Source organism: Pithys albifrons, chromosome 15 (assembly GCF_047495875.1).
Source record: "Pithys albifrons albifrons isolate INPA30051 chromosome 15, PitAlb_v1, whole genome shotgun sequence".
Taxonomy (NCBI): Eukaryota; Metazoa; Chordata; class Aves; order Passeriformes; family Thamnophilidae; genus Pithys; species Pithys albifrons.
The window spans coordinates 2,040,535-2,053,341 of record NC_092472.1 but is presented as its reverse complement, the minus strand read 5'-3'; the positions used below and the strand labels follow the sequence as shown (position 1 = coordinate 2,053,341).

The 12,807-nt window shown below is 47.4% G+C and overlaps 1 protein-coding gene across 1 annotated transcript in view; it reads right to left on the bottom strand.

Moving 5' to 3' along the window:
- Nucleotides 1-12,807, bottom strand: part of CTNNA1 (catenin alpha 1) — a 126,759-nt gene that overhangs the window by 25,765 nt on the left and 88,187 nt on the right. The window contains exon 10 of the mRNA XM_071570464.1: nucleotides 8,052-8,144. Coding sequence (XP_071426565.1) covers nucleotides 8,052-8,144 — 93 coding nt within the window. The remainder of the gene's footprint in view (nucleotides 1-8,051; nucleotides 8,145-12,807) is intronic.

Below are 12,807 nucleotides of genomic sequence, written 5' to 3'. Positions count from 1 at the left end.
CTTTTTCACAGCAGATCCCCCATCTCAGTGTGCAAAGTGGCCACAACGTGCAGGTTTACCAGGGTGATAAAAGCCTTTGCTATGGAGAGCTGAACATCCATGTGGGCAAGTCATCCTGGACTTGTCTCACACTTCTGCCTGAGGAAATGTCCCAGGCATCTATTCCAGTGAAGATAATCTTACAGGACTCCTGGGATCCAGCACAAAGTGATGGATTTGTTTTCCAACAGATGCTTCCACAGACATGGGGAAAGGACAGGGATGTTGGATCTCAAATAGTCTGTGTACAGAGCAGGACTATGATTCCTTCATTATCTAAAAATGAACCACCATGGCCAGAAGGGAACACTTTTCAGGTAGGGGGTGATGACAGTACACTATTGCTTCTCCAAAAACCACGAAGCATTGGGCAATTAATGTAAAATATGAGTAACTCTCAGAGGAAGAAGGTATACAGAGATAAAAAAAATAGGGAGACCATGTCCAGACTACTCAAAATGTACCGACTTCCATGTAAAACATTTGGCAAGTTCAGGGAAATATTCTGTGTTTCAGAGCTTTTCAAAATGCTGCCAGAGCACTGTGATCACAATGACTCACTGAAGTTGTACAAAGAAAAGAATCAAGCAGGGACATTTTGAGACTATCCAGAAGGAAATGAAGCATGGCAAGAAAACACACTATTTTTATCGGTGCTTTGTTTCATGTGGCAGTGCTGGAGTCAGACAGCTCCCCGCTCCACACCGCGGTTCCAGAGGGTTCCTTGGAGCTGCTCCCCTGCACCTCACAGCTTCCCATGGCAGTGCCAGGCCCTGGCAACACCCCCAGACTGGGGAGGCTCAGCGTTCCAGACACTTGCAGTTGATGGCTCAATCTGCACCTCCAGGCCTCTTCTCATCCCTTCCATGGGAGGAAGCTGCTGGTTTTTGTTTTTATTTTCCCTATTGACACTAAGGATGTCAGACCCTGGTTTTATCCTTCTCCCTTGGCAGAGCAGGGCTCTCCAAGGCTCCCTGCACAGTGACTCCTGCCTGTGGAGGAGCTTCTGCAGCTACTTGGGCCAGAAACTCTTAGAAACCATAACTATTCCAGCACAGAAAACATCTGAGCCTCGGATAAACCTGTGGGTAAATTAGAGCCACTGGGACAGCCAGAACTCACTTTTTTAAGGTTTAATTTAGGATGGCTTCCTGTCTCACCGTTGCAGCACCACGTCTGAAAGACAGAGGGACTAGAACTGAATTCTCACACGTGGTGCTCCCACAGAGAACACCTGGCTGGCATGGCCAAAGGAGGGACACCAGTTGGGAAAAGGGAACTGCCACCCCTCCATCCGCACTGCCATCCCCACTGCTGTGCACACAGTGGCAGTGATCCACACTGCTCTCCATTTCAGTGGACACAACCACTTCTTAATTTTTGCCTCAGTCTTTTTGATAAGGATCTGCTGCTCTTTCTGCAGCTGATTTAGCTTTGCTCTGTTTCCTACATAACTGGCTTTAGGATGTTACTGTGCCTCAACAAGGAGTTTTTCCTGACTACACACCTTTTCTTTACCACCAAAAAATCTGCAGTTCTTAAATAACTCACTTGGGTTGTTTTTATATAGTCTTGATTTATCAGATTTCTTGTGGCATTTGGGTAATGAGTTGGAAAGCAGCTGCACGGCCTTCAAATCCAGGATACTTTGCATTTGTGAAAAAGAAAAAGCCTAGAACAGGCCCCCAAGCATCAGCTGTCACCTCAGGGGGTGAGGAAGGAGTGACACACACAAACCTTGTGCCCGTGGGGCTGTGACATGAGTTTTACTCTGCACTGTGTGGAAGGAGCCCCTCAGTGACCCCGGGGTGCTCCGTGTCACTGCAGCCTCAGAGCACCCTCTGATCAGGAGGTACCCCACCTCTGGGGACCTCAGCTTTCCAAGGGGTCACCAAATGGATTCCTGACCTCACCACCAAAGCTGCCACACCAGCTGAGCCCAGACACGACTCTGCCCTTGCCCAGGTGGATTTGAATGCCCACATTTTCCGTACTGAAGAAAGCCTGGCTTGCTTACTGGCAGCTCATAAGAAGCTGCTCATAATTTAATTTTACCTACACAAGATGCCAAAGTTACCTCCATGTCACCCTACTCATGTCTCATTCCCTCTCCTAACTGCATTTTGCTCAGAGTGGAGAAAAGGGTTTATAGGCAGGACATTTAAGTCGCTTCCAGTTACATCCAGGCAGGTTTGCATCCCCATGTCTGTGTGTGCCACCCCCCACGCACTTGGGTACAGCAAAAAGCACTCTGCAGGCTCTGATGAGCTGAAATGCCCGCCAGCAAAACACACAGCACATTGTCTGACACTTCCAGAAGCTCTAATGGCAGTGGCCAGTGAGTGTGCAGGGGCTGATGCACCGAAAGAACAAGGAAAAGTTTCCTTTGATTTCCAATACTTTGTTCCCATTATAAAGGCACTTTGAGCACTTTCCTTTCCTGCAAGGGAGTGAGTGGGATCTCTGCACAGACACTTACCGTGCTGTGGCCCACAGGTACACACTGCTCTTGAACAACACAGAACCCCAGAGTGGGCAGGGCTGCAAGGGGCCTTAAAGATCATCTTGTTCCAATGGCAGGGACACCTTCCATCAGTCCAGTGGCTCCAAGCTCTGTCCAACCTGGCCTTGGACACTCCCAGGGATGGGGCAGCCATAGCTGCTCTGCCCAACCTGTGCCAGGGCCTGCCCACCCTCACAGCCAAAAATTCCTTCTCAGTATCCCATCTCATCCTGTCCTCTGGCAGTTTGAAGCCATTGTCCCTTGTTCTGTCACTCCATTCCTGGTGCAGAGTTCCTTTCCAGCTTTCTTCAGACTCTGGAAGGGGCTCTGAGGTCTCCACACCACCTTCCCTTCTTCAGGTTGAACAGCTCCAGTTTTCCCAGCCTGTCCCCACAAGGAAGGTGCTCCAGTGTCCCAAGCAATGTGACCTTCTCCAGCTCAGCAAATACTGTCAAAGTCATATCTGCTCTTTGCTATAAAGACTATTTGCTTACTGTGTATAATTATCTTATCAAGCTCCCCAAACAGGGAAAAAAGCACCTTCACTGTAGCTGAGGACTGGTATTGTAGTGCCAGTCAAAGTAGACACTGCAAGAATTTTGGTGCCATTTGTTTTGGTGTCTTGGTCCGTTTTGCATTTTACTGATTTCAATCACTAAAGCTTTGGATGTTTCAGGAATTCTGTGTCTTTTCTGGGAGCTGTTCTGCCACTGCACTACCCAGATCCTGTGCCTGTGATGAAATGTGGGGCTCCTTCCCATTAATGAACCCCCTTCCACACAACTGAATCCCTTTCTCCTGTTCTTTGCTTCTTTTTATGCACCAGTAACTCCTTGAGTTTCTAATATTTTATCTTTTCTGGTCAGTCTTGGCCTGTGTTGGCATTCCTTCCCAGCAAGGCTGTGTGATACAGATCTGCAATCCAAGTGTTAGGTTTTTAATAGAAGCATTTCTACTCAATGCCAATAAAATGTTTCAAGCACCTGTAATTAAACAGTCTGGAGACAGATCAGCTAGTTAGAACATTCAAAAAAATCTGACAGTATTTCAAGGAGATGAAAAAAGGGGACAATTGTTTGATGTTAAGTCTTTACTGCAAGAAAAATTAAGATTTCTCCTTCTGCAGCAGCCACCAGGGAACTGGCAGTGACTGAGGACTCAGGGAGGACAAATCTGGGGTCACATTTGGGTTTGGTTGATTTGAGGGGGTGGATTGGAGGGTTTCTTTGTTTCTCTGTGATACTGAAACTTCCAAATGAAAGTTTTTGGAAGTCTCCATGGGATTCTTAAGCTTTGGTATTTTGCCTGTGTGTCAGTAGGTGTGATCACACACAAACCATCTGCCTCAGCACAAACCTGTAAGCAGCAAATGGCTTTTCAAGCATTTCAAAACTGGAATAGAAGGATGTGGAACAGCAATTACTAAAACAAGATGTTAACATGAGAGGAGCCAATTTATTTCTGTCAGGAATGTCATTTAATCCAGGAGTTCTCTGGAGTCAGTTTAATGGGTGACACTTCAGTGGCACACGCTGCCCACGAAGGGACCATGGGAAGGGTGGGCAGAGGCTCTGCCTGGTGCCCTCCCAATATTCCTAAGGAGGATGAGTTATTTGGGCTATGGGGGAGAAAGGCAAGCAGCCCTGCCTTCCAGAGGGAGAGCAGCTCCTGTGTGCCCACACCAGGGAGGGGCAGCCCATCCCAGGACATGGGCAGCCTCCAGGGCAATGAGATCCAGCTGCAGCTGCAGGAGGAAACACACAACCTCATGGAAATTCTGCTCTGTAATAATTGTTTAGAACCCTCAGCCTGACTGCACCTTGGTTGGGAGTCCACAGATGAACTCCATGGAGGCTGTAAAACTGAGGAAGTGAATGTACAGCTGTAAAAGAGCTCAAGTGACAGCAGAGTCACACCAGAAGGCTGCAGCCACTCTCCTCCTTTCAGGAGCTGTGCTGGGGCATTCTCACTGCTGCCTCCCAACACCTGCAGCCTGTGTGATCAGAAACACTCCCATGGCTCAGGCTCCCTTCTCAGGCATCCTCAGTGCAAAATGCTGTTACAAAACAGCTCTGCAGGCTCCAGAGCAAGTACTTGGAAGCAGAGCACAGCAGCCAGAGTCAGGAGCAGGGATCCAGGATTGTGAGCAGAGAGAAACAAACTCTTTCCCCAATTCACCATTGGCAGACTCTGTGTTTAGCAAGGAGGCAAAGCAAACTTCCCCCTGTGCTCTGCCAGGCACAGGCAGCTCTTCCAAGCATTTCACAGCAGTAATTTTCCATCTCCATTACGAAAGACATCTTAAGCATTTTTTTAAAATTTAACTGCAGTGATGAGTGACTTTAGTTCCTTCATCTGAATCCCCTCCAGACTGGCCTGTTTCCCCACCACCCAGCAAGGCATGCACCTGGGGACAAAGTGTTTCTCTTCATGCCCAGCCCTTCAGCAGTGCATGTCCTCAAAAGGAGGAGTCCAGGCAGGCTTGGAAGTCAGGGCTGCATGAGGAGAACACCAGTGACCCCCCAAGCTGCCCTGTTTCTCCCCTGTACACCCAGACCAACACAGATCACCCAGCTGGCTACTCCAGCTCTTCCCAACAGCCAAAAGGGAGCCCTAAATACCCCACCAAGTCTTCAACTTCACATTAATTTCTGTGCTAATTGGCTGGGGACCCACAAACAGGAAGGATGATGTTACTCCTGAGGAAGAGCTGATTTCCAGGAACAAAGGCACACTAAACAAATTAACTGCTTCCTTCTGTAGGGACTTTTGGATGAAAAAATTTCAGCATCTTCTTTCTCCTCAAGGAACTAAACTTCAAACCTGAGAATGTCTGAACACAAGGGTGACACTGCCAAGGACTGACTGCTTGTCCACACCAACAAAACTTCCAGGTTTTCCTGGCCAGTTTGGAGAGTTGCCTGTCTCTTACTCCTGCTGCCAGATCAATGGCAAGGCAGTGAATAAAGGCTCTGTTTGAGATACAGCTTTTATAATTAACTCTATAGATTGATTTCTGCAGAAATCATTCTTTAACCAGAAATCCCCTACTCCCAGAATGGCCTCTATTCAGCTAAACTATTTAAGAGGTTACCTGGGACTCTGCATTAAATTTCAGTTCCATCCTTTCAACCACAGCAATACCTTAAATTGCATTTCATACATCACATTTCTGGGTGATATTGATATAGTCACTTGAGTTTCTGAGACTGTCATAATTACTGATTGACTTGACTCATTCTGAATCCAGCATCTTCCCGGAAAAATACCTCCCAAGCCAAAAAAAAGAAAGGTGGGGGGGGGCATATAATGTTGGGTTTTATCTCTCTCTTGTGTCTAATTCACATGTTTGTTCAGCACAGCCACCTGAAAGGATTCAAGAAATAGCTGCAAATCTCACCATGAATAAACTGCAAAATAAATAGGTGATTGTCTAAGAAAGGGAATAAAATCCCAGTCTGCTGCTCTTGGTATCCAGAAGCTTTTAGATTCTAGAGAACAGCCAAGGCTTGGGGACTGCTGAGTGAGGAGGCTGAGGAGGAGGACGAAGCAGTGCTGCATCACTTACACTGGCATAAGACAAACTATTGTTAGGAGAAAACACAGATGCCATTTGTGAAACAGCTTAGACAAGTGCCCCTAATTATCTCTCAGGATTCACAACATGTTTAAATACTCTTAGAGCATTAAAGAATCAACCCAAGAGCATGTACTGTAATATAAAAGCACTCTTTCAACTGCTATGAACATCTATAGTGTCATTTACTAATCTCTTGGTGACGACCCTGAAATTAAGGCACGACTGTGCAGTGGAGCATCTAAACCATAGGCTTGGAAGTTCAGAGATGTGACCTTTGTAAAGCCAAAATCCATCAGTTAAAGCTCTTGTGCATTTATAGATACTCAGAGCTTCCAATGTGTGTTAAATATATTGTCCATAATCCCTGAAGTCAAAGGTTAACAGCTGCACTTCAGGAGATGTGGCTCCACTGGTGACTGGTGACTGTAGCTGGGTCATTATTTCATGCTGACTATCATGGTGCTTATTTTATACAGGAGTGAGCTATTTAAATAGCAGTTGTTGGAAAAGCAAAGATAGAAGAGTCTGAAATACACACAATTTCAGCAGTGGGGAGGGGCAAACACCCCCACAGTCTTGGACATTCACCAGAAACAGTCGGATTCAAAGAAAAACCTAACTTTCTTCAGATGATTATTTTCAAAAGCATCAGCATTTGTTTGGAACTCCATGTGTGAGACACCCATAGTCTTGGAGATAACTGGAAAAAAATCACATCAGCCTGGTTGGCTGCCCAGGAAAAGCAAGCCCTTATGTCACGAGATGGGTTTTCCAAAGCTTTTCCTTCCACCTGCTCTGCTCCAGCTGTAAGAGCTGAGCTTTGGTTCTGAGCAGCCCCAGATGGGGGAGGCTGAGCACAGCACGGCCAGTGCAGCTCCAGCCCCAGGGCTGGAGGCAGGACTGGGAACCACACACGGCCACCCCGGGATGCCAAAGGCCTCCTGGTTAGTATTTAATGCTTTATCTTCACCTGTTTAGCAGCACTGTTACTTGGAAGCAATGCAAAAGGTAAAACAGTCCTGCTCTTCACACCACCTTCACCTATTCCCTCAAAATTCCCCTCCTGCTGAGGTGGGTACCAGAGAAAATCCTTCCCTTCCCTCCACATGGCTTTAAAAAGGCCAATATATAGGGGAATACCATATATATTCCAAGTAATCCTGAGACAATACACCCTATTTTCATAAAATGCCATTTCCCCAGTTTTTCTGAGCATGTATTTTCCATTAGTTCCTCTTTACCAACAACAGCTTATTTGGATGTTTTAGATCTGAATTTCCTGTTGCTTTAAAAAATGTAAATTACAAGAATCAACAGCTCACTGTAGTCTTCAGGGGTTCATCCAAGTATCTAGTTGTTGACATTTAAAACATCAGGCTGTCAAAAGGGAAGAGGATAGTCTAGTGCTTATATAAACTTAATTTCCTCGTTTCCATTAAAAAGTTATTAATTAAAAGGTAGTCTCAGCCAGGTTCAAACTCTTCACACATACCCAGCTTCCTCTCATTCTACCCATCAAGAGTTTTTAGACATATTTATATTCTACTCAAGCAAAACCATAATATTCTGTAATTTATCTTACAGCAAGCACGGGAGCAGTAACACCTTCACCAACAGGAATGTGCCCAGCAAACCACTGAGGCTTCCCTGGTTTACTGTCCTGCACGTTACTGGAATCCCCTGGCCAAGTGGAATTAGAGCTGTGACATAAAAATGACCTGTTCACATCACTGATTCCTTTGTCATGGATTTTAAAGTTTCTAAGTCTTGATGCCTTCACTGCATTTCATTCTCTGTGCACACTGAGGAAAAAGTCCATTTCTGCAGCAAGTCCACAGACACAGCCACTAAGAGACCAGAGCATGTCCTAAGCAGGAGCAGTTGCCCACCTTGCCAGGGTTTGCCTCCTGCTCTCAGGCTGCTCCTTACCTGGGGACACAGGGCCTCCAGCTGGCTGGCAGACATGCGGACCAGCTTCACTCCTTCCTCGTTGTTCGAGATGGAACAGGCCAAGTTGGCAACCTGTGTCAGAGGGGGAGAAACAAAACACAACTGTCAGAACGGGGATTTACTTCCTTCTGCAGGAAACATTTTGGCTTCTCCCAACCATCACGGAACACGAAGCATTCACGTTCATTCAGTTCTAACCACCCATGACACCAGTTCCTTCTGGAGCCATAAAATCCCCACACATCAGAGCACAAAGTCGCAGAATCACAGTGTGGGTTGGGTGGGAAGGGACCTTAAAGCTCATCGTGTTCCAACACCCTGCCATGGGCAGGAACACTTTCCACCAGCCCAGGTTGCTCCAAGCCCCATTCAACCTGGCCTTGGACACTTCCAGGGATGGAGCATCCACAGCTTCTCTGGGCACCCTGTGCCAGGGTCTGCCCACCCTCACAGGGCAGGGTTTGCCCCCAATATCCCATCTCACCCTGCCCTCTGGCAGTGGGAAACCATTCCCCCTTGTCCTGTCCCTCCAGGCCCTTGTAAAGAATCTCTCTCCATCTTTTCTGTTGGCTCCTTCAGGCACTACAAGGCCACAATCAGGTCACCCCAAAGCTTCTCTTCTCCAGGCTGGTCAATCCCATCTCTCCCAGCCTTTCCTCCCAGCAGAGCTGCTCCAATCCTCTGACCATCTTGGTGCCTCCTCTGGACTCTCTTCATGTCCTTCCTGTGCTGGCCCCAGGGCTGGAGGCAGCTCTGCAGGTGGGGTCTCACCTGAGGGGTCTCTGCAGGTGAGGTCTCACCTGCTGCCTATGCTGTGGGACCAGCCCAGGGCACGGGGGGTTCTGGGCTGGGCCATGTCCAGCCCCTCACCCACAGCCCATCAAACAGGACAGACATCGCTGCCACCAACGACCCAGGTGAGTTTTCTCCAGCAAAATGTGCAAGAACAGCTCTGGCAGCATTTGAAGTGAGGGTGTAAAAGCCCATCCCCACCTGGGTGGGACAACTGCATCCACACAATGAACAACTCCAGCTGCCACGAGCTGATGATTAAATAACCCCATATTCACAAGCGCAGGGATGTTCCCTTTTCCCTCAAACACTTCCATACCCTACTGCATGTCAACACAGAAGAGCTTGGAGGCTCATGGAGCAGTTCATCCATGCAGGGGTGGTGCAAAGCTCAAGCTGGTTTGTTGGAGCTGCCTGGAGCACACTCTGTGCCAGGATACAGGGATGTGATCCAGGCAAAGCTGGAGGTGTCAGGGAGGTTCCTCCAGCCCTCCATTTATGCTGCGATTCATTGAATAAAACTCCTTCAGAGGATGCTGAAGATGCATCCACAATCCTCCAGAACCCAAAAAGCGCCTTGTGATGCTGAAAACTTCACTGCACAACCTTGACCTGCTGCACAGAACCTCCAACTAGGTCAGCCTGTAACACAGACCTCTGTAAACACCTGCCTTTTAGGAGCACGCGGGAAGGGGACAGCACAGAACTTCTTGGTAATTGAAGATATTCCTCATATCGGAGCTACTCTCAGGGGAGGGAGTCTGAAATAAGTTACATTTCTCAGTTGACAGGTGAATGACAAGCATGTTATTCTGAGCCATTTGAACACAGAAAGCTGTAAAAATAGCACCAAGTGAACTGAGACGAACAGGGAGTGCTGTCCTTCCAGAGGCAGAGCAGCCTGCAGAGCCCTCTGCAAATGTGCTGGAAAAGCGTCCCCAGGAGCAGCAGATGCTCAGCAGCACCACTGAACCAGAGTCCTCCAGATACTCTCCTCTATGAGCTGGGGAATTTCCATTCTGCCTTTAATGAAACTACCCTTTGCATTCCCATACAAGGGATTCTGAGGCAGTATCTGCAGCTCCACCACACGTTTTCCCCCTCCCCAAGCCCTTCCCTCACGACAGATGTTCCCACACAGAATACATTACTGTCCCACAAAACATCAACCACACACCATTACACTTGAACAACATTTTTCATCAGTCCCATTATCAATTTGGGGAGCAGAAAGCAAGTTAAGGCACACAGCCTTTTCCTCCCTCCACCTCCCAGTCAGGTTTCAGAGGGTAAAAAGCAAAGGTGTCAAGAGGAGGGGTGTGTTTCCAGCATGGACCAACCAGGCAAACAGATGCAACAGCTTGTATTTGGAGGAAAACAAACTGAAGTTGAGAGAAAGGCTGTGCAGGACCAACACCACAGAGAAAGCTGTCAGCTTTCAGCAGTATCAGTGTCCTGCTCCCAAAGCTTCTCCTCCACTGCTCTGTGTACTCAAGTCCTGCACATGAAGAGGTGAGTTGCAGTAAGTTCTTAGGGCAGCACCCAGTGGGCAGAGCTCTCTGCTCCCTCCTCTCTGCTGCCCCACCTGTGCAGCTCCAGCCCAGCCCCTCTGCACAGCACCCCCACCAAACAGCTGGCCCTCTCACACAGGGATTGCATCTGGAACAGCAAGTTTTTTTCCTGCACATTTTCCATGTCTTAAATCCTGAGTTCACAGCATGCAGGAGTACATCAGGCTTTTGTTTAGAGGCTCAAAACAATCAAAAGACAATCAGATGCCATGATTTAAGAGTCAAATAAAGATTCTGCTGTTGGTTTAAGCACAGGTCATATTTTTGAGAAACACCAGTTTGCCAATATTTTTTATGGTCCATATTTCCCCATCACTCCTGTCTCCACAGCAGGAGTTACAATCTCTAGGAGCAAGAAGAGCACAAAGCTCTATTGAGTAGGGGCTGAATAAAAGCGACATTGAAGCACCACAAAATCAGCCTCTCCGATATCTGGAGATGTTGTGCTGTCTCTCAAGCCAAGTGTGATGAATCAAGCACACAGAAACCCTGCTCTGTCTGAACACAGAGAGGCAAAGAAGTTTATAATGGAGTGTCCCCACCATGGTATAATGGAATTTTGCTTTTTTGCACAGTCATTTTTGAACAGTCATTTTTCTTCTGAATACCCAACTGATGGCAATTCTTCTTTAGAAATCGCCCGACTGGGGCTGCCAACCCTCATGAATGAAGTGTGTGTGCTCCCCTGACTGAGGGTCTGTGGCAGTTCAGGACAATCCAACTGTTGGCTGCCACATCCCACCCCACTGCTGCATCTCTGAAGCTCCCCACTCCAGCTCAGCACGCCCGCCCAAGAGCGAGCTGTTTGCTCTGGCAGGTTGGGTTCCCTGCCAGAGCAGCACACCAACTTCCCAGCAAACTATCTGCTGAACATCAGAGCGCAGCAGAGACGTGGCAGGACCTGGGGTGACTTCACATGCTGCAGACAGGGCTGCACACTCACAGCAATGCAATGTTACCCTGCAGAAGGCTCTGCCAGACTTCTGGAAAGCACTCACAAGCCTCTTAAAAGCTGAAATTTAAGAACAGCTACATCAACCAATTGATCAAGTCGTAAATGACACTACAATGAGGTATTCCAAACTGTCAGTAATTATCAGGTGCTCCGTAGCATGAATTCTAAAATGGCATGTACCAGCTTATGAGGGTTGGTTTCTTGTAGCCTCGTTATGCTGAAGGAAATCTGCAACGATATGGGACTTCTCCTGGTCCTGGATTATCAGTCCATTAACCCGGGAGAAGTGTGTGCTCTCTGCTCACCCCGACCATGTGGTCTCTCAGAGCCCCCAGAAAGGAGACACAGGAAGGCAGGAACAAAGAGAAGGTTTAATCAGGGGTACAGGTTTATATGGACTTTGGAGGGATACAAACTCACCAATAAAAGACAAGAGGGAAGTCTGGATTTGTGCCAATAAGAGTAAGGGGATTTACATTCAATGGGAGGGGGTGACAGGAAATATGAGGTCACTGTCCTTCTCCCAGCCCCTTGGCCTGGCAGGGGGTTCTGGGAAGAAGAAGCAGTGACTATGCACTTTTTACATTTAGTACATTTAAACCACATTAAAAACATCAGTTGTTAAAGCATTCTCAGTGGCTGGCTTATTTTCTTCATCAGCCCATTTCTGGCATGACATTCTCCAAGCCATGTATTGAGAATGCATTGCCACACCAGCTGAGGTGTGAGGGTGCATGACTGAGGAATTTGATTTTGGAAGTACATAAAAGAACTTCCAGGTAACATCTGACAAACACCTCCAAACTCCCTGTCTGTACAGGGGATAAGGTCCTGCTGGCCAGTTATTTGACAGGTACACGTAACACGCTGCATTTTGCAGCTGAGATGGAGATCAGCTCTTTTAAAGCCCGCAGAGCACTTGGATATCATACGTTTCCAAAACTTCTAAATAAAATACTGCACCTCAAGTGAAAAGAAATTTCCTTAAATCAAATGCAAATTAAACTGTTTCTCCATGTCTCCAACAAAGCAGCTGACTGACATAGTAAGTGGTCAGACTTGATTTAGAAAGAAGAACACTTGTGCTTGAGAGCAAAATAGCAATTGAATTCCCGCTGCATTTGTTCATTCTTACCATTCAAGATCATCAAGTCCCTTTACATAAGCACTACTGGCACAGGCATCAAAGGAGACAAAAACACCGCAAATAATGTAATCAGCATAACGAGCAATCTCTTGGAGAAAGTTAAAAATACCCTGGGAGTGAAGACAGCCCGGAGAACACAGCCCGAGAACACAGACCGGCGGCTCAGACACCTCCCCAGCGCTCACAGACCAATTTAAAAGCAGTTTGCTGCTGCAGCATCAAGGCTCTCTCAGTTCAGACTCTACAGCCACGGCCCAGAGGCAGCTTCAG